This window comes from Ranitomeya variabilis, chromosome 2 (genome assembly GCF_051348905.1).
Source record: "Ranitomeya variabilis isolate aRanVar5 chromosome 2, aRanVar5.hap1, whole genome shotgun sequence".
Taxonomy (NCBI): Eukaryota; Metazoa; Chordata; class Amphibia; order Anura; family Dendrobatidae; genus Ranitomeya; species Ranitomeya variabilis.
In genome coordinates, this window is record NC_135233.1 from 738,270,276 (window position 1) to 738,297,461 (window position 27,186).

Sequence of the window (27,186 nt, forward strand, 5' to 3'; positions counted from 1 at the left end):
AAGGAAATCTGTTACCTTTTTTTAATGTCTAAATGAAGACTAGCACCTTAATCAGCGCCTGTGCTGCATTCCATAAAGGGGTATATAACCGACTCCCAATGTATACTCCCTAAAAACGTTCTGAAACTCTCCCGTGTTCTATGTAAATCCTGACTATAGGACAAGACCAGTAGTCCGACACCCACCTCGCCCGCCGACGTGTTCATGCCACTGAATAAACAACTGCATCTGGAACGTTAAGTGCTGTCTCTTCTATGATTGGACAAATGATTGAGTAGTTCACACATTTTCTATACCTTTTATTTTCTTTACATTTTAGAATGATTAATAATTTTTCTCTATTAAACCCTACCTTGTTTAAAACGCTTGTCTGCTTCTGCTGCCTGTTTTAGGGCAACCTCTTCAGTTACAGTTATGTAAGAATTGAGAAATGTTGTTTCCTTAATAAATGATAGACACTTCTGGCATAACTCTGTAGGATTCAGCTGTCCAAGTCTAAAGGCAGCAGCTGCCTGTGTAATACAAGGTAAAACATCAGAGATTATTCAGTTTTATGTACGTAAAGCATAAACAGAAAAGTTTCTAATATGCAAGTCTCCATGTGGTCAGTGAGTAGAAACATACAAAACCTGCACAAACTTACAGTGATTTAATTGTACAACCCTTAACTTAGGAGAGGGAAAAAAACCCTCCATAAATGGTATGCGTATACAGTTGTGCTCAAAAGTTTACATACCCCAGCAGAATTTTTGCTTGCTTGGCCTTTTTTCAGAGAATATGAATGATAACACCAAAACTTTTTCTTCACTCATGGTTAGTGGATGCCATTTATTGTCAAACTACTGCGTTTTCTCTTTTTAAATCATAATGACAACCCAAAACATCCAAATGACCATGATCAAAAGTTCACATACGCCATTTCTTAATACCGTGTATTTCCCCCTCTAACATCAATCACAGCTTGAAGTCTTTTGTGGTAGTTATGGATGAGGTTCTTTATTTTCTCACATGGTAAAGCTGTCCACTCTTCTTGGCAAAAAGCCTCCAGCTCCGGTAAATTCCTGGGCTGTCTAGTATGAACTGCGCGCTTGAGATCTCCCCAGAGTGGCTCAATGATATTGGGTCAAGAGACTGAGATGGTCAATCCAGAACCTTCACTTTGTTCAGCTGTAGCCAATGACAGGTCAACTTGGTATGGCGTTTTGAATCATTGTCATGTTGGAACATCCAAGTACGTCCCATGTGCAGCTTCCGGGTTGATTGCAAATTTGCCTCCAGTATTTGCTGATAACGTGCTTCATTCATCTTTCCTTCAACTTTGACCAAGTTTCCTGTGCCGTTGAAGTTCACACATCCCCAAAACATCAGCAATCCACCTCCGTGCTTTACAGGAGGAATGGTGTTCTTTCATCATAGGCCTTGTTGACCTCTCTCCAAATGCAACATTTATGGTTGTGGCCAAAAAGTTCAATTTTGGTCTTATCATTCCAAATTAAGTTTTTCCAGAAGTTTTGAGGCTTATCTCTTGCTGTAGGCGAGATATTTTGTGGTATTTGCACAGTGATGGCAATGGAGTACTGCCGACTCGACCTTGCAGCCCATTTTTCTTCAAGTGCCTCCTTATTGTGCATCTTGAAACAGCCACACCGCTAGTTTTCAGAGTCCAGTATTTCAGCTGATGTTATTTGTGGGTTTTGCTTTGCATCCCAAACAATTTTCCTAGCAGTTGTGGACAAAAGTTTAGTTGGTCTACCAAATTTGTGTTAGTTTTGTTTTTACAGAGCCCTTGATTTTCCATTTGTTAATCACAGTTTGAACACTGCTGACATGATCAATTCCTTGGATATCTTTTTGTATCCCTTTCCTGTTTTATACAGTTCAACTACCTTTTCCTGTAGATCCGTTGACAATTCTTTTGCTTTCCCCATGACTCACAATCCAGAAACGTCAGTGGCTGGATGAAAGATGCAAGAGTCTGTCTGGATCCCAGAAACTCACTCAGCTTTTATGCACACACTGATTACAAGCAAATAGGTCACAGGTGAGGATGTTACCTTTAGTAGCCATTCAAACCCATTTGTGTCAACTTCTGTGCATGTTATCAGGCCATAATCACCATGATATGTAAACTTTTGATCAGGGTCATTTGGATGTTTTTGGTTGTCATTATGATGTAAAAAGAGAAAAAGTAGTTTGACAATAAATGGCTTCATCCAACCACTAACCATGAGTGGAGAAAAGGTTTTGGTGTTATCTATTATGATCCTAGTGGCAAGGATCGCAGGTCGGACTAGCTAAGTAACTGAACAGACGACTAGCTCTGGGGAAGTGGTAACTAGATTGACCGCAACCTGATCCTATCCGCACACAACTATAGGCAGCCGTGGAACATTACCTAAAAATCCTAGACGTCTCTTCACGGCCTGAGAAACTGACTATTCCTGGAGGGAAAGAAAGTCCTCTCTTGCCTCAGTGAAATGACCCCAAAGATATAGAATAGCCCCCCACAAATATTAACGGTGAGTTAAGGGGAAAGCACAAACGCAGAGATGAAATCAGATTTAGCAAATGAGGCCCGCTAATACTAGATAGCAGAAAATAGGAAGGAAACTGTGCGGTCAATAAAAAAAACCCTATTCAAAATATCCACGCAGAGATTGCTCGAGCCCCCGCACCAACTAACGGTGCGGGGGAAGCAACTCCGTACCCCAGAGCTTACCAGCAACAAGAAATCACATATTAGCAAGCTGGACTAGACTCATCATACACAGAAATCATATTGCAGGCAGATGAGCAAAAAATATTCAAACAGAACTTAGCTTATCCTGAAGAGGCAGAAAAACGAGATAATCAGGAGTAATCAGAATAGCACTGAATACATTGACAGCCGGCAACAAGTGGAAGTGAAGCAGAGCTAAATAGGAGCCTCCCTGGTGGATAACGAGGCAGCTGATCCAGCCAGACCCGCAGGATAATAAACCAAACCACCAGGGGGAGCCAAAAAACCAAAGTCACACAATACCATCTGTGACCACAAGAGGGAACCTGAAAACGGAGTTCACAACAGTACCCCCCCCTTGAGGAGGGGTCACCGAACCCTCATCAAAACCCCCAGGGCGATCAGGGTGAGCCACATGGAAGGCACGAACCAAATCGGCCGCATGAACATCAGAGGCGAAAACCCAGGAATTATCCTCCTGACCATTGCCTTTCCACTTAACCAAATACTGAAGCCTCCGTCTAGAAATACGAGAATCCAAGATCTTCACCACATATTCCAATTCTCCCTCAACCAGCACAGGGGCAGGAGGCTCAACCGAAGGAACCACAGGAACCACATACCTCCGCAACAACGACCGATGGAACACATTATGAATAGCAAACGATGCCGGGAGGTCCAAACGAAAAGACACAGGGTTAAGGACTTCCAAAATCTTATAAGGACCGATAAACCGAGGCTTAAACTTAGGAGAGGAGACCTTCATAGGAACAAAGCGAGAAGACAACCACACCAAGTCCCCAACACGAAGTCGGGGACCCACACAGCGACGGCGGTTGGCAAAGCGCTGAGCCTTCTCTTGTGACAGCTTCAAATTGTCCACCACATGATTCCAAATCTGATGCAACCTATCCACCACAACATCCACTCCAGGACAGTCAGAAGGCTCCACCTGACCCGAGGAAAAACGAGGATGAAACCCTGAATTACAAAAAAAAGGCGAAACCAAAGTAGCAGAACTAGCCCGATTATTAAGGGCAAACTCGGCCAATGGCAAAAAAGTCACCCAGTCGTCCTGATCAGCAGAAACAAAACATCTTAAATAGGTTTCCAAAGTCTGATTAGTGCGCTCGGTTTGGCCATTCGTCTGAGGATGGAAGGCCGACGAAAAAGACAAATTAATGCCCATCTTAGCACAAAAGGTCCGCCAAAATCTAGACACAAACTGGGATCCTCTGTCGGAAACAATATTTTCAGGGATCCCGTGCAAACGAACCACATTTTGAAAAAACAGAGGAACCAACTCGGAGGAGGAAGGCAACTTAGGCAAGGGCACCAAATGGACCATCTTAGAAAAACGATCACACACCACCCAAATGACAGACATTCTCTGAGAGACAGGGAGATCTGAAATAAAATCCATGGAAATGTGCGTCCAAGGCCTCTTCGGGACAGGCAAAGGAAACAACAAGCCACTGGCACGAGAACAGCAAGGCTTAGCCCGAGCACAAATTCCACAAGACTGCACAAAGGAACGCACATCCCGCGACAAGGAAGGCCACCAGAAGGACCTAGCCACCAATTCTCTGGTACCAAAAATCCCAGGATGGCCTGCCAACACCGAAGAATGAACCTCGGAAATAACTCTGCTGGTCCATCTATCCGGGACAAACAGTCTCTCCGGTGGACAACGGTCAGGTCTATCCGCCTGAAACTCCTGCAGCACTCGTCGCAAATCTGGGGAGATGGCAGACAAAATCACCCCCTCTCTGAGGATGCCAGCTGGCTCTGAATCACCAGGAGAGTCAGGCACAAAACTCCTAAAAAGAGCATCAGCCTTCACATTCTTCGAACCAGGCAGGTATGAGACCACGAAATCAAAACGAGAGAAAAACAACGACAAACGAGCCTGTCTAGGATTCAGCCGCTTGGCCGACTCGAGATAAATCAAATTCTTGTGATCAGTCAAGACCACCACACGATGCTTAGCTCCCTCGAGCCAATGTCGCCACTCCTCAAATGCCCACTTCATAGCCAACAACTCCCGATTACCAACATCATAATTCCGCTCGGCAGATGAAAACTTTCTTGAAAAGAAAGCACATGGCTTCATCACAGAGCCATCAGTGTCATGATTCCCAATGGCAGGGACACGGGCAAAAACGGACTAGCTCTAGGAAGATGGTATCTCAGGTAACCGCGATACTGAACCTAACACGCAAATAAAAGTAGCCAGGGGGTGTACCTACGTTTTAACCCTAGGCACCTCGCGCCAGCCGGAGATCTAGCTATCCCTAGAAGAGGAATACACAGACCTGGCTTGCCTCCAGGGAAACCCCAAAAGTTATAGTAGCCCCCCACATATAATAACGGTTAGGTAAGAGGAAAACACAAACGCAGTATGAATATAGATTCAGCAAAGTGAGGCCCTCTGACTAGATAGATGAAAATACAAAAGAGGACTTCGCGGTTACCTCAAAACCCTATGCAGCCATCCTGAAACTACCTTAACTCCGTTATCAACTCATGACACCGGAGTGGTAATTTCAGCTCACTAGAGCTTCCAGCAGCACGAGAAATATAAATGCATGCTGGACAAAACAAACACAAAAAATGCCAAAAATTCAACTTAGCTGAATTGCAGACTTGGAGCAGGTAGCAAGCAACAGAGGTGCTCTGGTAACATTGATTGCCGGCCCTAGAATGACTGAGAAGCCAGACCAAATAGGAAACTCCCAATTTCCTGATGAAAACAGGTGCACGGAAACACAAGACAAAAGTAAACCAGTACCACCAGTGGCCACCAGAGGGAGCCCAAAAACAGAATTCACAACAGTACACCCCCCTTAAGGAGGGGGCACCGAACCCTCATGAGAACCACCAGGGCGATCTGGATGCGCCCTATGAAAGGCGCGAACCAAATCAGAGGCATGAACATCAGAGGCAGTCACCCAAGAATTATCCTCCTGACCGTATCCCTTCCATTTAACCAGATATTGAAGTCTCCGTCTGGAAATGCAAGAGTCCAAAATCTTCTCCACAACATACTCCAATTCACCCTCCACCAGCAGAGGAGCAGGAGGCTCAACAGAAGGAACAACCGGTACCTCGTACCTCCGCAACAACGACCTATGGAAGACATTATGAATGGTGAAAGATGCTGGAAGGTCCAAACGAAAAGATACAGGATTAAGAATCTCCAAAATGTTATAAGGACCTATGAACCGAGGTTTGAACTTAGGAGAAGAGACCTTCATAGGGACAAAACGAGAAGACAACCACACCAAGTCTCCAACACGGAGATGATGACCCACACGACGATGACGATTAGCAAACTGCTGAGTCTTCTCCTGAGACAACTTCAAATTGTCCACCACATGACTCCAAATCCGGTGCAGTCTATCCACCACAGAATCCACTCCAGGACAATCCGAAGATTCCACCTGACCAGATGAAAACCGAGGGTGAAACCCAGAATTGCAAAAGAAAGGAGAAACCAGAGTAGCAGAACTGGCCCGATTATTGAGGGCAAACTCTGCCAACGGCAAAAAGGCGACCCAATCATCCTGATCAGCAGACACAAAACACCTCAAATAAGTCTCCAAAGTCTGATTAGTTCGCTCCGTCTGGCCATTAGTCTGAGGATGGAACGCAGATGAAAAAGACAAATCAATGCCCATCCTGGCACAGAACGCTCGCCAGAACCTAGACACAAATTGAGATCCTCTGTCAGACACGATGTTTTCCGGAATACCATGTAAGCGAACCACATTCTGAAAAAATAAAGGAACCAACTCCGATGAAGAAGGCAATTTGGGCAAGGGTACCAAATGAACCATCTTAGAAAAACGGTCACACACCACCCAAATGACGGACATTTTCTGAGAAACCGGGAGATCCGAGATAAAGTCCATCGAGATGTGCGTCCATGGCCTCTTCGGAATAGGCAAGGACAACAACAATCCACTAGCCCGAGAACAGCAAGGCTTAGCCCGAGCGCAAACATCACAAGACTGTACAAAGGTACGCACATCCCGAGACAGGGAAGGCCACCAAAAGGACCTGGCCACCAAATCTCTGGTACCAAAAATTCCAGGGTGGCCCGCCAACACAGAAGAATGAACCTCCGAGATGACTCTACTGGTACACTCATCTGGAACAAACAATCTCCCAGATGGACAACGATCAGGCCTATCAGTCTGAAACTCCTGCAAAGCACGTCGCAAGTCTGGGGAGACAGCAGACAAAATCACTCCATCCTTAAGGATACCCGTAGGCTCAGAATCACCAGAGGAGTCAGGCTCAAAACTCCTAGAAAGAGCATCTGCCTTCACATTTTTCGAGCCCGGCAAGTATGAAACCACAAAATTAAACCGAGAGAAAAACAATGACCAGCGCGCCTGTCTAGGATTCAGACGCCTGGCAGACTCAAGGTGGTAAATCAGATTCTTGTGATCAGTCAAGACCACCACCTGATGTCTAGCACCCTCAAGCCAATGACGCCACTCCTCAAATGCCCACTTCATAGCCAAGAGCTCCCGATTACCGACATCATAATTTCGCTCGGCGGGCGAAAACTTTCGAGAGAAGAATGCACATGGTCTCATCACTGAGCAATCGGGACTTTTCTGCGACAAAACCGCCCCCGCTCCAATCTCGGAAGCATCAACCTCAACCTGAAAAGGGAGCGAAACATCAGGCTGGCGCAACACAGGGGCAGAAGAAAAGCGGCGCTTAAGCTCCCGAAAGGCCTCCACAGCCGCAGAGGACCAATTGGCAACATCAGCCCCCTTCTTAGTCAAATCAGTCAGAGGTTTAGCAACACTTGAAAACCCAGTTATAAATCGACGATAGAAATTAGCAAAGCCCAAAAACTTCTGAAGACTCTTCAGGGAAGTAGGCTGCGTCCAATCACAAATAGCCCGAACCTTGACAGGATCCATCTCAACAGAAGAAGGGGAAAAAATATACCCCAAAAAGGAGATCTTCTGAACCCCAAAGATACACTTTGAACCCTTTACAAACAGAGAATTGGACCGCAAAACCTGAAAAACCTTCCTAACCTGTTGAACATGCGACTCCCAGTCATCCGAAAAAATCAAAATGTCATCCAAATACACAATCATAAATTTATCCAGGTATTTACGGAAAATATCATGCATAAAGGACTGAAAGACTGAAGGAGCATTAGAAAGACCAAAAGGCATTACCAAATACTCAAAATGGCCCTCGGGCGTATTAAATGCAGTTTTCCACTCATCTCCCTGCTTAATCCGCACCAAATTATACGCACCCCGAAGATCAACCTTAGAGAACCACTTTGCCCCTTTAATACGAGCAAATAAATCAGTCAATAGTGGCAAAGGATACTGGTATTTGACTGTAATCTTATTCAACAGGCGATAATCAATACAGGGCCTCAGAGAGCCATCTTTTTTACCCACGAAAAAAAAACCTCCTCCTAAAGGGGATGAGGATGGACGGATATGTCCCTTTTCCAAGGACTCCTTAATATACTCTCGCATAGCAGCATGCTCAGGCACAGATAGATTGAACAAACGACCCTTGGGAAACTTGCTGCCCGGAATCAAGTCTATAGCACAATCGCAATCCCTGTGAGGGGGGAGAGAACTAAGTTTAGGCTCCTCAAAAACATCACAATAATCAGACAAAAATGCCGGAATTTCAGAGGGAGTAGATGAAGCAATGGAAACCAAGGGTACTTCCCCATGAGCCCCCTGACATCCCCAACTTAACACAGACATTGTTTTCCAGTCGAGGACTGGATTATGAGTTTGCAACCATGGCAATCCAAGCACTAAGACATCATGCAAGTTATGCAACACAAGGAAGCGAATCACCTCCCGATGGTCAGGAGTCATACACATAGTCACTTGTGCCCAGAATTGTGGTTTATTCCTAGCCAAAGGTGTGGAGTCGATACCCTTCAGAGGGATAGGAACTTCCAAAGGCTCTAGGCTAAACCCACAACGTCTGGCAAAGGACCAATCCATAAGACTCAAGGAAGCGCCAGAATCCACATAGGCATCCACAGTAATAGTTGATAATGAACAGATCAAAGTTACAGACAAAATAAACTTAGACTGTAAGGTGCCAATTGCAAAAGACTTATCAACCTTTTTTGTGCGTTTAGAGCATGCTGATATAACATGAGCAGAATCACCACAGTAGAAGCACAACCCATTTTTACGCCTATAATTCTGCCGTTCACTTCTGGACAGAATTCTATCACATTGCATAATCTCCGGTGCCTGCTCAGAAGACACCGCCAAATGGTGCACAGGTTTGCGCTCCCGTAAACGCCGATCAATCTGAATAGCCATAGTCATGGATTCATTCAGACCTGTGGGCGTAGGAAACCCCACCATGACATCTTTAACGGCGTCAGAGAGACCTTCTCTGAAATTCGCCGCCAGGGCGCACTCATTCCACTGAGTAAGCACCGACCATTTTCGAAATTTTTGACAATATATTTCAGCTTCATCATGCCCTTGAGAGAGGGTTATCAAGGCCTTTTCAGCCTGAATCTCCAAATTAGGTTCCTCATAGAGCAACCCCAGTGCCAGAAAAAACGCATCCACATTGAGCAGCGCAGGATCCCCTGGTGCCAATGCAAATGCCCAATTCTGGGGGTCACCCCGCAACAATGAAATAACAATTTTAACCTGCTGAGCGGGGTCTCCAGCGGAGCGAGATCTCAGAGAAAGATACAATTTACAATTGTGCTTAAAATTCAAAAAACGAGATCTATCTCCAGAAAAGAACTCCGGTATAGGGATCTTGGGTTCAGACATAGGAGCATGTATAACATAGTCTTGGATTTTTTGAACCTTAGAGGCAAGAGTATTAAGATTTCAAGCTAAACTCTGGATATCCATTTCTCAACCACAGAGATCTGAGCCATTCAGGGGTTAAGAGGAGAGAAAAAAAAAAAAAAACAGCAGATGGCAATTATGGCTAGACAGAACTTCTGAGTAAAAAAAAAAAAAAAAGTGTCAGAAACTTCTCTTTTCTCTCCTTCATTAGCCAATACCTTTTAATATATTATGGCCGGCAATACTGTCATGATTCCCAATGGCAGGGACACGGGCAAAAACGGACTAGCTCTAGGAAGATGGTATCTCAGGTAACCGCGATACTGAACCTAACACGCAAATAAAAGTAGCCAGGGGGTGTACCTACGTTTTAACCCTAGACACCTCGCGCCAGCCGGAGATCTAGCTATCCCTAGAAGAGGAATACACAGACCTGGCTTGCCTCCAGGGAAACCCCAAAAGTTATAGTAGCCCCCCACATATAATAACGGTTAGGTAAGAGGAAAACACAAACGCAGTATGAATATAGATTCAGCAAAGTGAGGCCCTCTGACTAGATAGATGAAAATACAAAAGAGGACTTCGCGGTTACCTCAAAACCCTATGCAGCCATCCTGAAACTACCTTAACTCCCTTATCAACTCATGACACCGGAGTGGTAATTTCAGCTCACTAGAGCTTCCAGCAGCACGAGAAATATAAATGCATGCTGGACAAAACAAACACAAAAAATGCCAAAAATTCAACTTAGCTGAATTGCAGACTTGGAGCAGGTAGCAAGCAACAGAGGTGCTCTGGTAACATTGATTGCCAGCCCTAGAATGACTGAGAAGCCAGACTAAATAGGAAACTCCCAATTTCCTGATGAAAACAGGTGCACGGAAACACAAGACAAAAGTCAACCAGTACCACCAGTGGCCACCAGAGGGAGCCCAAAAACAGAATTCACAACACATCAGAGCTTCTCTGCGACAAAACAGCCCCCGCTCCAATCTCAGAAGCATCAACCTCGACCTGGAAAGGAAGGGAGACGTCTGGCTGACATAAGACCGGAGCCGAAGAAAACCGGCGCTTCAGCTCCCGAAAGGCCTCCACAGCCGCAGGAGACCAATTAGTAACATCAGAACCCTTCTTGGTCAAATCCGTCAATGGCTTAACACCACCAGAAAAATTAGCGATGAAGCGACGGTAAAAATTAGCAAAACCCAAGAACATCTGAAGACTCTTAACAGATGTAGGCTGAGTCCAGTCATGAATAGTCTGAACCTTGACTGGGTCCATCTCAATAGCAGGAGAAAAAATGAAACCTTCTGGACTCCAAAAAGACATTTTGAGCCCTTCACAAATAAAGCATTGGCATGCAGGACCTGAAACACCATCCTGACCTGCTTAACATGGGACTCCCAATCATCCGAAAAAAACAGAATATCATCCAGATACACAATCATAAATTTATCCAGATATTCGCGGAAGATGTCGTGCATAAAGGACTGAAAGACAGAAGGAGCGTTAGAAAGTCCAAAAGGCATCACCAAGTACTCAAAATGGCCTTCGGGCGTATTAAATGCAGTTTTCCATTCATCACCCTGCTTAATACGCACAAGGTTATACGCACCACGAAGATCTATCTTGGTGAACCAACTAGACCCCCTAATGCGAGCAAACAGATCAGATAACAATGGCAAAGGATACTGAAATTTGACCGTGATTTTGTTTAGGAGGCGATAATCAATACAAGGTCTCAGGGAACCATCCTTCTTAGCCACAAAAAAGAACCCCGCACCAAGAGGGGAGGAGGAGGGGCGAATAAGTCCTTTCTCCAAAGACTCCTTTATATAACTCCGCATAGCAGCATGCTCCGGCACTGACAAATTGAAAAGTCGTCCCTTAGGAAACTTACTACCAGGAATCAAATTTATAGCACAATCACAATCCCTATGAGGAGGTAGAGAACTGAGTTTGGGCTCATCAAATACATCCTGGTAATCCGACAAAAACGCAGGGACCTCAGAAGGAGTGGATGAAGCAATTGACACCACAGGAGCGTCGCCATGAATTCCCTGACAACCCCAACTTGACACAGACATTGCTTTCCAATCCAGGACTGGATTATGAGTCTGCAACCATGGCAGGCCCAACACGACAACATCATGCAAATTATGCAATACAAGAAAGCGAATCACCTCCTGATGAACAGGAGTCATGCACATGGTCACTTGTGTCCAGTACTGAGGTTTATTCGTAGCCAATGGTGTAGCATCAATTCCCCTTAGTGGAATAGGGAATTTTAAAGGCTCCAAAACAAAACCACAGCGCCTGGCAAATGACAAATCCATCAGACTCAGGGCAGCACCTGAATCCACAAAAGCCATAACCGGGTAAGATGACAGGGAACAAATCAGGGTAACATAGTTACATAGTTATTAAGGTTGAAGGAAGACTTTAAGTCCATCTAGTTCAACCCATAGCCTAGCATGCCCTAACATGTTGATCCAGGGGAAGTAAAAAAAAAACCCATGTGGTAAGAGTAAGCTCCATCATGGGGAAAAAAATTCCTTCCCGACCCCACATACGGCAATCAGACTAGTTCCCTGGATCAACGCCTTATCAAGGAATCTAATATATATACCCTGTAATATTATACTTTTCCAGAAAGGTATCCAGTCCCCTCTTAAATTGAAGCAATGAGTCACTCATTACAACATCATACGGCAGAGAGTTCCATAGTCTCACTGCTCTTACAGTAAAGAATCCGCGTCTGTTATTATGCTTAAACCTTTTTTCCTCCAGACGTAGGGGATGCCCCCTTGTCCCTGTCAGTGGTCTATGATTAAAAAGATCAGCAGAAAGGTCTTTGTACTGTCCCCTCATATATTTATACATTAACATAAGATCACCCCTTAGTCTTCGTTTTTCCAAACTAAATAGCCCCAAGTGTAATAACCTATCTTGGTATTGCAGACCCCCCAGTCCTCTAATAACCTTGGTCGCTCTTCTCTGCACCCGCTCCAGTTCAGCTATGTCTTTCTTATACACCGGAGACCAGAACTGTGCACAGTATTCTAAGTGTGGTCGCACTAGTGACTTGTATAGAGGTAAAATTATGTTCTCCTCATGAGCATCTATGCCTCTTTTAATGCATCCCATTATTTTATTTGCCTTTGTAGCAGCTGCCTGACACTGGCCACTGAATATGAGTTTGTCATCCACCCATACACCCAGGTCTTTTTCATTGACGGTTTTGCCCAGAGTTTTAGAATTAAGCACATAGTTATACATCTTATTACTTCTACCCAAGTGCATGACCTTACATTTATCCCCATTAAAGCTCATTTGCCATTTATCAGCCCAAGCTTCTAGTTTACATAAATCAGCCTGTAATATAAAATTGTCCTCCCCTGTATTGTTTACCCTGCAGAGTTTAGTGTCATCTGCAAATATTGAAATTCTACTCTGTATGCCCCCTACAATATCATTAATAAATATGTTAAAAAGAAGAGGGCCCAATACTGACCCCTGTGGTACCCCACTACTAACCGTGACCCAGTCCGAGTGTGCTCCATTAATAACCACCCTTTGTTACCTATCCCTGAGCCAACTCTCAACCCACTTGCACATATTTTCCCCTATCCCCATTATTCTCATTTTATGTATCAACCTTTTGTGTGGCACTGTATCAAAAGCTTTTGAAAAGTCCATATACACTACATCTACTGGGTTCCCTTGGTCCAGACCGGAACTTACCTCTTTATAGAAGCTGATCAAATTAGTCTGACATGATCGGTCCCTAGTAAACCCGTGCTGATACTGGGTCATGAGGTTATTCCTCTTCAGATACTCCAGTATAGCATCCCTTAGAATGCCCTCCAGGATTTTACCCACAATAGAGGTTAAACTTATTGGCCTATAATTTCCGAGTTCAGTTTTTGTCCCCTTTTTGAATATTGGCACCACATTTGCTATACGCCAGTCCTGTGGTACAGACCCTGTTATTATGGACTCTTTAAAGATTAAAAATAATGGTCTATCAATGACTGTACTTAATTCCTGCAGTACTCGGGGGTGTATCCCATCCGGGCCCGGAGATTTGTCAACTTTTGTGATTTTTAGACGCCGCCGTACTTCCTGCTGGGTTAAGCAGGTAACATTAAATTGGTGATTATTATCACTAGTCATATTGGCTGCCATGGGATTTTCTTTTGTAAATACTGATGAAAAAAAGTCATTTAGCATATTGGCTTTTTCCTCATCCTCATCCATCAGACTATTTTTAAGGGGGCCAACACTATCATTTTTTAGTTTCTTACTGTAAGAAACAGACAAAATAAACTTAGGCTGTAAAGTACCGATGGTGACAGATTTATCAATCTTTTTTGTGCGCTTAGAGCATGCTGAGATAACATGAGCTGAGTCACCACAGTAAAAGCACAACCCATTTTGCCATCTATAATTTTGCCGTTCACTTCTGGTCAGAATTCTATCACATTGCATAGACTCAGGTGTCTGTTCAGAAGACACCGCCAAATGGTGCGCAGGTTTGCGCTCCCGCAAACGCCGATCAATCTGAATGGCCAGAGTCATTGACTCATTCAGACCTGCAGGCGTAGGGAACCCCACCATGACATTCTTAATGGCTTCAAAAAGACCCTTTCTGAAATTTGCAGCCAGGGCACACTCATTCCACTGAGTAAGCACCGACCATTTCCGAAATTTCTGGCAGTACACCTCTGCATCATCTTGCCCCTGAGAAAGGGCCAACAACGCTTTTTCAGCCTGGTTCTCAAGATTAGGTTCCTCATAGAGCAATCCAAGGGCCAGAAAAAACGCATCCACACTGAGCAATGCAGGATCCCCTGGAGCCAATGCGAAAGCCCAATCTTGAGGATCGCCACGCAAGAAAGAAATAATAATCTTAACTTGCTGAACAGAATCCCCAGAGGAACGAGGTTTCAAAGAAAGAAACAATTTGCAATTGTTCTTAAAATTCAGGAACCTAGATCTATCTCCAGCAAACAACTCCGGAATAGGTATTCTAGGCTCTGACATAGGACTGTGCACAACAAAATCCTGAATACTTTGTACCCTTGCAGCAAGATGATCTACACTGGAGGCTAAACTCTGGATATCCATATCAGCAGCTGAACTCAGAGCCACACCAAGATTAAGAGGAGGAGAGAAGCCAGACACACAGCAGCTAGACACACGGCAGCAAAAAAAAAAAAAAAAAAATTTCTCCAAGCTTCTTTTCTCCTGCTTCTGCCATGCAATTAACACTTTACCGGCCGGCTGTACTGTTATGATCCTAGTGGCAAGGATCGCAGGTCGGACTAGCTAAGTAACTGAACAGACGACTAGCTCTGGGGAAGTGGTAACTAGATTGACCGCAACCTGATCCTATCCGCAAACAACTATAGGCAGCCGTGGAACGTTACCTAAAAATCCTAGACGTCTCTTCACGGCCTGAGAAACTGACTATTCCTGGAGGGAAAGAAAGTCCTCTCTTGCCTCAGTGAAATGACCCCAAAGATATAGAATAGCCCCCCACAAATATTAACGGTGAGTTAAGGGGAAAGCACAAACGCAGAGATGAAATCAGATTTAGCAAATGAGGCCCGCTAATACTAGATAGCAGAAAATAGGAAGGAAACTGTGCGGTCAATAAAAAAAACCCTATTCAAAATATCCACGCAGAGATTGCTCGAGCCCCCGCACCAACTAACGGTGCGGGGGAAGCAACTCCGTACCCCAGAGCTTACCAGCAACAAGAAATCACATATTAGCAAGCTGGACTAGACTCATCATACACAGAAATCATATTGCAGGCAGATGAGCAAAAAATATTCAAACAGAACTTAGCTTATCCTGAAGAGGCAGAAAAACGAGATAATCAGGAGTAATCAGAATAGCACTGAATACATTGACAGCCGGCAACAAGTGGAAGTGAAGCAGAGCTAAATAGGAGCCTCCCTGGTGGATAACGAGGCAGCTGATCCAGCCAGACCCGCAGGATAATAAACCAAACCACCAGGGGGAGCCCAAAAACCAAAGTCACACAATACCATCTGTGACCACAAGAGGGAGCCTGAAAACGGAGTTCACAACAGTTATCATTCACATTCTCTGAAAAAAGGCCAAGAAAGCAAAAATTCTGCCGGGTTATGTAAACTTTTGAGCACAACTGTATGTATCACATACAGGGGCATGTAAAAGTTTGGGCACCCCTGGCCAAAGTTACTGTCATTTTCAAGTTAAGAAAGTTGAAGATGAAATGATCTCTAAAAGGCCAAACGCTGAAGATGACACATTTCTTTTGTAGGGACCAATGCAGAAGTTTAGGCACCTGTTGTGAATTTACCTTTTGGCTCCCTCTAGTGGCTACTAGTGATTTGACTCTGGGTATGTCATTCATCCCTTGTATGCTCACCTGGGTCGTTAGGTCAGGGGTGTTGCTATATAAGCTCCCTGGACCTTCAGTTCAATGCCTGGCAACGTTGATATCAGAGCTAATCTGTAGTGCTCTTGTCTACTGATCCTGGTTCCTGCTTGATTAAGCTAAGTCTGCTTCCTTGCTTTTTGCTATTTGTTTTGGTTTGCATTTTTGTCCAGCTTGTATATAATCTGTTTCCTGACCTTGCTGGAAGCTCTAGGGTGGCTGGTGTTCTCCCCCCGGGCCGTTAGACGGTTCGGGGGTTCTTGAATCTCCAGCGTGGATTTTGATAGGGTTTTTGTTGACCATATAAGTTATCTTACTACATTCTGCTATTAGTAAGTGGGCCTCTCTTTGCTAAACCCTAGTTCATCTCTGTGTTTGTCATTTCCTCTTACCTCACCTTTATTATTTGTGGGGGGCTACTATCCTACTTTTGGGGTCTATTCTCTGGAGGCAAGAGAGGTCTTTGTTTTCCTCTTCTAGGGGTAGTTAGTCCTCCGGCTGGCGCGAGACATCTAGCGACCAACGTAGGTATGTTCCCCGGCTACTGCTAGTGTTGGCGTTAGGAGTAGATATATGGTCAACCCAGTTACCACTGCCCTATGAGCTGGATTTTTGTACGTCGCAGACTTACTTGTTTTTCTGAGACCCTCACCATTGGGGTCATAACAGGCACCCTGCAAAGCTAGTACTAGTAGCACCCCCTTTTGAAAGTATCGCAGCTTGTAAAAGCTTTTTTGTAGCCAGACAAGAGTTTTTAAATTCTTGTTTGAGGAATTTTTCATTCTTTCTTGGAAAATTCTTCCAGTTTTGTGAGATTCCTTGGTCGTCTTGCATGCTCTGATATTTTGAGGTCTAGTCACAGATATCCAATGATGTTCAGATCAGGGGATTGTGAGGGCCATTGTAAAACCTCCAGATTGCGCCTTATGAGGTAGTCTGTTGTGGATTTTGATGTGCGTTTAGGATCATCATCCATTTGTAGAAGCCATTCACTTTTCAATTTCAGGTTTTTTGTTTGTTTTTTTAACAGATGCTGAAATCTCATTGAATCCATTTTTCCCTCTACTCATGAAATGTTCCCTGTGCTATTGGCTGCAACACAACCCCAAAGCATGATTGATTCACCCCCATGCTTAATGGTTGGCAAGATGTTCTTTCCCTGAAATTATGTGACCTTTTTTCTCCACACATTGTTCATTTTGGCCAGAGTTCTATTTTAATCTCATCGGTCCACGTAACTTGTTTCCAAAATGCATCCGGGTTGCTTAGATGTTGTTTTGCATACTTCTGATGCTGAATTTTATGGTGAGGATGCAGGAGAGGTTTTCGTCTGAAGACTTCCATGAAGGCCATATTTGTTCTACTGTTCAGAGACATCTGCACAATGTACCACAACTCCATGGTCTGTTAAATCTTTCTGAAGGTCTTTTGCAGTCAAACTGGGGTTTTGATTCGCCTCTCTAGGAATCCTACGAGCAGCTCTCATTGAAATTTTGCTTGGTTTTCCAGACCCTACGTTGTCTTCCACTGTTCCTGTTAGATGCCATTTCTCAATTACATTTCTAACTGAGGGATGGGCAACTTGAAAACGCTTTCCTATCTTCTTATAGCCTTTCCTAACGATGATAGTAAACAGGCCATAACCCTAACAGACTAAGGTCTGAAACCTTGGTCAAAGTTATATGAGCACACAAATCTCCAAGGGTGCCCAACATTTTGCACAGAAACAATTTCCTTTTTGTAATTTTTAAAATGTAAAAAATTACAATATTTTCTTTTTTTGACTCCAATACAAAGGAAATGTGTCATCTTTAACTTTAGGCCATTTAGAGATCATTTCATCTTCAACTTGTTTAACTGTTCACAATAACAGTAATTTTGACCAGGGGTGCCCAAACTTTTACATGCCATCTTATATAAAAGCAATACTCACCTTCCAAACAGGCATTCTCAGTGCTGTGTCTCCGGAAAGGGAATGTTTCGGATGGGTCATAAATGCCTGATTGGTGGGGGTGTGACACCCGGTATCCCCAGTTTTTCCCGTGTCATCTGGAACTGCTCAGCTATGGAGCTGCACTGCACAGCTCCGTTGATGGACTACTGATTCAAATCGATAGGGGTTGGATGTGCAGTACCAGGCCGCGGCCATTATTCCATCGACGGAGCTGTGCAGCTCAGAAATTGAGAAGTTCCAGCCGCAGCCAACATCAGGAACAATTGATAGGCGGGAGTGCTGGGTGTCACACCTCCACCTATCAGACAGATTCAGATGACCCGTCCTAACATATCTTTATATAAATGTTAACGTCCAGGACAACCCCTCGAAGGTTTTCTTGCATCAACATCCAGAGGATACGTCAGTGTTTCTTCTGGTTTGGATTAGTTGGAATGTGAACGACACAAGAAATCAATGGATGTTGATTGGCTGCAGCATTCATGTGACACCCCAGCTGGATGTTGATGGCAGGAAACTGGCAAAATGTAGCACTGAATATGGAGGAGCTATGACAGTCTGACAGGTGAGAAAATCATAGTAAAAACTGCTCCAGGTTTTAGACTGGGTTCACACAGCTGTATTTTCAGTAAGTGTGCTGTCCTAATACTGAATGATCCAATAACTGGTGTGCCTGTACAGACTAGTGATTTTTCACATGGACCAATAATCCATGCAAATTAAAAAATTGCAGCATGTGTAAGACTGGCTTGTTTTATAGGCCAGACTAGTGCATATAAATGCAGACATCCTCTTGCTATGAGCATATTGACCGGCTTATGAAGACAATTACAGCATCAATTTGTGGAATTGAGCAGTCTGCTTTTAGATACGGTAGTCTGGACCGGGCCTACGGGTGTGCTCCACTTAGGCTTACAAAATATTTAAAAGGACAGCCAATAAATAGATGGCATTAGGGCACATAAACTTAAGGGACATTAACACTGCAATATAATTGTGAACAAGTGTTTAAAAAAACCCCCACTCGTTTCAAGGTTACCAGTTGAGTAAATAGGCCGCTGATCACCCAGTGAATGAGCAAAACGCTTGTTCATCAGGTGAAATGATCTTTATAAGGCATAAACGATCATTGTTCTGGCAGCCTAAGCATACTGAGCTACTGTATCTCCTATAGAGCCTTTACTATGGTCTGCATTCAAACGACTGCTGATCATTAAAACGTTAATATTGTATTGATCGGCGGTCGTGTCGTGCTGCTGGTTGGTCAGTGTAAAGGGACCTTTAGACTAGACAGTCTCCAGAAGAAACTAGATTTATCATCCACCGTGAGCCACTGTGATAGATTTCTTGCATTTTGAGAATGTCCAATTTAATTGCCTGATTACACAAGTCGATCATTCAGTGTGCATAGAATATCATGTCCGTTGTTTTCACAGGAAATAACGATAACGATAATTTTTACGTATGCATGAAAATCATTGCCACCAGCGATCAAGTCTTATGAACACTTTTTCACCAAGTATTACCTTATCTTAATGGGCATTAAAAGAGGTGTCCCCTATCAAAAAGCATTGGGCTGTAAGTGCTGGTAGATATATAGTTAAAAAAAAAACAAAGTCAGTGAGCTCAATGGTTCACGCCGACAGCACTGCAGGCACTCAATGAGCTCAATGGCTCACGCCGACAGCACTGCAGCCACTCAATGAGCTCAATGGCTCACGCCGACAGCACTGCAGCCACTCAGTGAGCTCAATCGCTCACGCCGACAGCACTGCAGCCAGTCAGTGAGCTCAATGGCTAACGCCGACAGCACTGCAGCCAGTCAGTGAGCTCAATGGTTCACGCCCACAGCACTGCAGCCAATCATTGAGCTCAATGGCTCACGCCGACAGCACTGCAGCCAATCATTGAGCTCAATGGTTCACGCCGACAGCACTGCAGCCACTCAGTGAGCTCAATGGCTCACGCCGACAGCACTGCAGCCAATCATTGAGCTCAATGGTTCACGCCGACAGCACTGCAGCCAATCATTGAGCTCAATGGTTCACGCCGACAGCACTGCAGCCACTCAGTGAGCTCAATGGCTCACGCCGACAGCACTGCAGCCAATCATTGAGCTCAATGGTTCACGCCGACAGCACTGCAGCCAATCATTGAGCTCAATGGTTCACGCCCACAGCACTGCAGCCAATCATTGAGCTCAATGGCTCACGCCGACAGCACTGCAGCCACTCAGTGAGCTCAATGGCTCACGCCGACAGCACTGCAGCCACTCAGTGAGCTCAATGGCTCACGCCGACAGCACTGCAGCCACTCAGTGAGCTCAATGGCTCACGCCGACAGCACTGCAGCCACTCAGTGAGCTCAATGGCTCACGCCGACAGCACTGCAGCCACTCAGTGAGCTCAATGGCTCACGCCGACAGCACTGCAGCCAATCATTGAGCTCAATGGTTCACGCCGACAGCACTGCAGCCAATCATTGAGCTCAATGGTTCACGCCCACAGCACTGCAGCCAATCATTGAGCTCAATGGCTCACGCCGACAGCACTGCAGCCACTCAGTGAGCTCAATGGTTCACGCCGACAGCACTGCAGCCAATCGAGCTCAATGGTTCACGCCGACAGCACTGCAGCCACTCAGTGAGCTCAATGGCTCATGTCGTCTGCACAATGCTCTTTACATTTATTCAGTTTATTGCCCAGGATTAGTACATCTTCAGGGAGTTTAGAGAGTGCAGAGCTTTCCTCTTGAATTGATACCAGGGCGCCCTGTATAACTGCTGTGACCAGTGCTAGTATTCGGGCACACAGCTATTGTCATCTAGAATAGTAATATTTGAACACTATATGACCATTTTCTGTAAGAATTTGTTGTAGTATTATTTTCTGCTGTGTGTTATATCTGTCTCCACATTACAACAGCCTAAACTTAAAACCTTGGCAGCTGTAGCCAAAAGGAAACACAACCCGCAGTAGCTGTCCAATATTTTACTCTCGGTACTTACCTCCCGCAGACTGGCGCCGAGCATGCCTTATAATCTCTGCCACACACTACACACACAGGACTGGCATAGTACAGGAAGCCGACATGTGTTGGTTGGCAAATAAGAGACCAGAAACTACAGCATTTCTGATTGGTTGGCAGTCTAGTATTCGACGCTGTAATTGGACGAGGCGGTGACGAGGCTTGGAACGCGGAAGTGCATAGAGGACGTAGAGGGGACAACGCATGAATTCGTGGAGAAGTAAGAAATGAAGCCGGAGTGCTGAGAGCGGCAGGGTGACAGGGTGTCACACGTGCGACTTATGTGTGTCGATTTACACAGCTGACTGAAAGATTCAGGCTGTATCTTGGCTCTTTTATTAATGACATGAAGTGCAGAGCTGGAGACTCGTGACAGTGTTTCTGTAGGACCGTGTATGTGACAGTGCTGCCGAGTCCTTCATGTATTGTAATTCTCCTGAGGAGCACCAGGCTGATCAGGATGAACATCGTGTGCAGGAGATCTGTTGCCCATCTGTGTAGACGACCCAGTATAATAGTGGGCGCTGGCAGAGACAGGGGGGTCCATTCCTCATGTCGGAGGAACACGGTTATGCCAGCCTGGGTCATTGACAAATATGGGGACAATGATGTTCTCCGCTTCAATGAAAACGTGCTTTTGCCCATCATCCACTATCCGAATGAAGTGATCATTAAAGTCCACGCTGCAAGTGTCAACCCCATTGATGTGAACATGAGAAGTAAGTGGCCAAGATAATGTGCTTGTCTTTAAAGACCACACACTAAGAATCTGTGGGGGCTGCACGGCAACCTTGGCAGCGACACAGGTCAGGGATTGCCTGGTACTGCTGCATGTGGATGGGGTCACATTGCATTCAAAAGGGTCCTACGGTGAGCAAATCGCTAAAAGTTGGGACCTTTTATATTTTTTGAGACTTTCGGGTACTAATGTGACCCCATGCAGTTGCACTGTGTTGCAAAGGGGGCATACAGTGATCTTTAGCAATGCGACCTGAGTTACAGCGAATGTTGACGTGTAGCACTAACCCTAATCCAGCAGCAGATAGTTACAAAACTTATATGGGGAAACTTTAAGGACACCTGGAGCTTTGGCAGATGGTGAGGAAGCGGGTACAATATGATGTGATCACTGGTGCCAAGAGGACTAGGCACATTCCGCTGGTGCTGGAGATGTTACTGATATTAAACAGGACCTGTGGCCGTTTTTATTTTATTCTCACAGTTTCTTAAAGTATTCAGTGTTGTTTTTTTTCCTGATCACACAGTTCCAGAGATGTGGGCCTTTTTATTTATTGCTAATTTTTATGGTCTTTAGCATTGGGCATTTCCTTAGGCTGCTCTGTATTATTACCCTGTTAGCACCGCCACCCTTGTAGAAACCATAAAAATAGCAATAAATTAAGGCTCATATCTCTATATGGCCGATTTAAACATACAAAAAAAACCCACAGAATACTCAGAAGCTGCGGAAATAAAATAAAAGTGGCCACTTGATCTAGTGACAGGTCCTCATTATGTTAGGAGATATCTCTGATAAAGTGATTTCGGTATGTCTTATTTTATGCTATCACTGGGACATTCTCTATAGTAAAACTGGAAATACTCTTTAAATGGAATCTGTCAGTAGGATCAGCCCACCTAAGTCATTTCTACGGGCATGTAGGATATAGCAGAATAAAACGATTCCTGTCATCTGATGTCTTATTCTAGAAAAATCCACATCTTTCTTATATGTAAATGAGCTGTTCAGCACTATCAGCCAGATACGGATCTGTATGAGACTCAGCCTCTAGAGATTATTTTATATGAAAGGCAGTGTGATGTGTAATGGCCGCTGTCTGCTCTCCTGATCCCACTGCAGAGCTGTGTGTGATTATAACGGACACGTCTGCAGGTTCCTCTCAGTGCTTCCATCTCACAGGCAGACAGGGTTACAATACAGCAGAGCTCTGAGAGCTGCAGCAAATGTGCTTGTAAAGAGACAAAGTTCAGTTCTGCTGTCCTGGGTTAGTTATGTGTCTTACACTGGTAACATCCTTTTTAGTTACAACATGCTCTGGAGGCAGATTTGCATACCAGCTTATTTACATATAAGAAAAACCGATTTCTCTCGAATAAGACATCAGATTACAGATATCAAGGTATCTCTTCGCTCAGCTCTCTATAACCTATATGCCCATATAGACGGCTTAGGAGGGTTGATCCTACTGACATTCCCTTTAAGTTGGCCAATAGATTAGAATATTTGTATGTTCATGTTAATACTGGAATTTTTGCTATACAAAAATTGTATTCCTATGCTCAGAATAATCAGAACCACTAAGTAAATAGCAGGGTCCTGGTATAAATTTGCAAGTGCCAGCCAATCATTTTCCCTCAATTTATTTCAAGATGGTTATGGATCAAAAAGTTTGAATATGAGTCGGGATCCTCTTCATATAAAGACGTCTGGCAGTGAATTTCCTTTGATTTTGGGCAGAGATGCCTCAGGAACTATCATGGAATGTGGACTTGATGTAAAGTACTTCAAACCTGGAGATCAGGCAAGTATATGGGTAATATTTTATGCAGAAAGTCATGAATGAGATGTCAGAATTCCCTGACACATTACAAGGTCATAACTGCCCCTTTTTGTGCTCAGAGCGCATGTGAATAGACCTGGCAACGTGTTCTAATCTCCTCATTTTAATGATACATAAGATATCGTAATCTGTTGCATTTCTTTGTCCGAGTGCATGGAAAACATACAATGAAGCAATTTTCCAAATGGTCCAAATTAAAAAAAAAAATCCCCTAAGATTTTGTGCCCCATACTACAATTAACCAATCGGTATGTAATGATAAAATTACAATCTTTATTATACAATCTCATAAAAAATATATATATATATATTTACACGAAGTACATATATGATGAGAGCTGATAGATGGCAAATGGCCTGGTCCAGCAGTAAAATATGTAAAACTGCACATCTGTGTAGCATAGACTACATTACCTGTACTCAAGGGCTGTACCCGTATATCACAATGAGGAATATAAGGGTTGGCGGAAGATGCCATGTAAATACATCATGTGTGTGCTAGCAATCCATCACATCTCCCCCAACACGTGTTCCCTCCCACATTGCACATAGCCCTAATAGAATAGCAACCAAGCCTGTCTAAAGTGCCACAAATAGTGCTTACCCATGTGGGATCTCTGCTGGGCACATCCACCACGAGCCCCGACATGCGTTTCGCGTTATACGCTTCCTCAGTGGGTGGCTGTCAACAAACCTAGAGTAGTCTGATCCTGCAGATATTCTCTTCTTACTAATGCACGTATAGAAGGTCAGTAAGAAGTAGAGGACAGGTGGATCAAGACTGCCCATGGATTGTTTGAAGTTGGTTACTACGGAGACACAATAGCCTGCTTAAGAACGTTTTCGATCGAGACTATTTACCAAGTTTACCTATGTAAATTGGAGCTAAGGGAATGGTTATTAAAGTGTACGTAGGCTAAGTATGGACAAAAAGTAGCTAACTTGTCAATGAGTGTTTCATGTCTTCTCCTACTGCATCTGTTGTGGTCTTGATCTTTTGAACGCTTCTCATTGTGTGATAGATGCCTTTGGCCGTACTTTGCTTGGGAGAAGGTTACTTTACGGCATAACGTTCATGGAGGAGAACAGATTTGTGACCATCTCTAGAGAAGAACACTTGGCACCACATTATGATCCCATTCAGTGCAGACTATAGACGTAACCCAGGCTACTTTTATTGATACCTTAGATTACATTTGCTTGTAGAGCCTTGAAAACGCTCAAAATAACCCAGGGTAGCTGAATAGTAATGAGACTCCATGCAAGAAGTGTAATAGCTTAGGAAATGTAATAAATATTTAGAACAATGGCAACTTTCATGCTCATTTTGGTAAGTTTTTGTCTTCTTTGACAGGTGTGGGCCGCGATCCCTCCATGGAAGCAAGGGACCTTTGCAGAGTTTGTTGTTGCCAGTGCTAATGAGGTAAAAATACATAGTTCCCACTAGCCTTTTCTGCATGCTACTTCTTTGTGTCACTTATGTAGCAGTTAGTGATGAGCAAACGTTCTCGGATAAGGTGTCATCTGAGCATGCTCATGTGCTAACCGAATGTATTCATTTTCCATGGCTGCATGTCTCGGAGCTGTTCGACAGCCTCAACACATGCATAAATTGCCTAACAAACATGCAGTCCAGATCCTCTCACCTACCCAAATCAGTTCTCATACTTTACACTGGTGAGGGGCAATAGCCCGAAACACTGTCTGCGAATTGAGATTCTGATTTGGCTTTTATCGTTAATCATATGGCAACACTCATTAAACGGTTGATAATGACTTGTAGGATCGCTGCTTTTATCAGGTGGCGCTATAGAGTACAAATCCTCTTTCTCTCAGAAGAGGCAATTTGCATATTAAATTTCCCAGAGGAGCATTGCACGGCGAATAGCTTCCTTACCTTGACAAGCCAGCTGGTATGTCACTCTCCATAAGGAGAAACGTTACCCCTTAGTCCTCTTGGAAGAAGAACTTGGATTGTTTGGCCGGCTCCTCTTATTATGGTAAAATTATGTTTTGGTTTTTTTCTAGGACATGGGTTTAAATAATGTGTGATTTGGTTATAGGTATCCTTAAAGCCAAAGTCACTTAGTCATACAGAAGCTGCGTCTTTACCCTATGTGATACTCACTACATGGGCAGCCCTTGTTAACAGCTGTGGTTTGAGTAAGGAGAAGTGTCCAGGAAAGCGGTAAGCGCCACTCTTTTATTAATGCTGTGCTAATAATATTCTATTAATGCTGTGCGTATAATAATAATTACTATAGCGCCATCATATTCTGCAGCGCATTACAATTTAGGGGGCATGTACAAATGTAATCAGACATTTTAGAGTAACACATAACTCAATATATCTAAGAAGAGGAGGGAGGGCCCTGCTCACAAGGTAACGGATCATCATTAGATTTTCACGTGCTGTGAAATAAATGACACGGTTACAGTTCATCTGTCATTTATTTGCTATTTGGTTACCTTTTATAATAGAAAAAATATAATGGAAAATGACTTGATGAGAGTCTGCAACATTTACCGTGTTTGGGATGGGGATATCAGTAACATTTTGTTTGTCTTTTTTAGCGTATTAATTATTGGGTCATCGGGGGGAGTTGGTACAGCGGCCATCCAGGTACCGTATTTGTATTTTGTTATATGATTCAATATAATTCAGCTGATATTTTTGTTAAAGTATTTGAGACACCAACCAATAGATACCACCAGCACTCCTCTACAGCCCCAATAAGCACATCCTCCACGCTAAAAGAAAAACGTGTCCACTTTTGACTCCCAATACTAAAAACTGTTGAGCTCCAAACTTACTATTCTATCTAACTGCTTTATTTCTTTTTACTACTTTCCCTTTGATGCTCCATTTGACTATACCAGTATGCACTGGGATTCTCAATGGAGTCATCAGCAGCTGCCTCCATCACTTGCTGGGGCGGCACTGGTCTCTGCTTTCCTGCATTCCGGGTATTGCAGTGTGTACTGACAGTGCACTCTGTTGCTGGCTTGTTACTTTTTATCAGAGCCTGTGAGGGAGCACGGTGACAAGAATCTACTGAGCATATGTCAGAATTGACACAGACACATACACTGCAAACCAGGAACGAGCCCAGCCCTTGAAATGGATGTCACTGATGGCGCTTCATTTCAGGGAGGGGGCAAAGTCTGCGGCAGTGACCTGATGATGACTTGAGTTTCCCAGCATGCATTGGGATTCTCAAATGAAGTGTCATCGAAGAGCAAGTAGTAAAAAAAAATATATAATAAGTTAGTGTAGTGAGGGAACAGTAGGGACTTTAGTTAAAATTTATTAGAAAAGAGATTAGATTATGAGCTAAATATTAGCTAAATAGACTGACATATAGGATTAAAATACATTTTAGTTTAAGACCACCTCTCTATGTTCCTCTAAGGGTATGTGCACACATTGCGGATTTGCTCTTGTAAAAATCTGCGCGGATTCTTCTTATCTTGGCAGAAAACGCGGTTGAAAATCCGCGCGTTGTTGATGCGGATTTCTATTCGGATGTGGATTTGCAAGCTACATAAAGATATATTATTTAACACAAAAATAAAAAATTGTGATGTATTTTCCTAGTCAAACCCCTTCTTTTACTCTCTCCATTGAAGACTAT

General features: G+C 43.9%; 2 protein-coding genes across 4 annotated transcripts in view; one reads left to right on the plus strand and one right to left on the minus strand.

Moving 5' to 3' along the window:
• The window catches only part of QRSL1 (glutaminyl-tRNA amidotransferase subunit QRSL1), a 146,748-nt gene extending 125,527 nt beyond the window's left edge, over positions 1-21,221 (minus strand). Inside the window, exons 1-2 of one of the 2 annotated variants that reach the window (XM_077289629.1) lie at positions 20,950-21,221; positions 353-512 (exon numbers count right to left, since the gene is read on the minus strand). In XM_077289629.1, the coding sequence (XP_077145744.1) occupies positions 353-512; positions 20,950-20,973 (184 nt within the window). In that variant the 5' untranslated portion in view covers positions 20,974-21,221. The remainder of the gene's footprint in view (positions 1-352; positions 513-20,949) is intronic. The other variant, XM_077289631.1, reaches the window with a different exon arrangement.
• The window catches only part of RTN4IP1 (reticulon 4 interacting protein 1), a 41,435-nt gene continuing 35,338 nt past the window's right edge, over positions 21,090-27,186 (plus strand). The window contains exons 1-5 of one of the 2 annotated variants that reach the window (XM_077289632.1): positions 21,090-21,688; positions 23,361-23,512; positions 24,906-24,974; positions 25,615-25,739; positions 26,126-26,174. In XM_077289632.1, coding sequence (XP_077145747.1) covers positions 21,430-21,688; positions 23,361-23,512; positions 24,906-24,974; positions 25,615-25,739; positions 26,126-26,174 — 654 coding nt within the window. In that variant the 5' untranslated portion in view covers positions 21,090-21,429. The remainder of the gene's footprint in view (positions 21,689-23,360; positions 23,513-24,905; positions 24,975-25,614; positions 25,740-26,125; positions 26,175-27,186) is intronic. The other variant, XM_077289633.1, reaches the window with a different exon arrangement.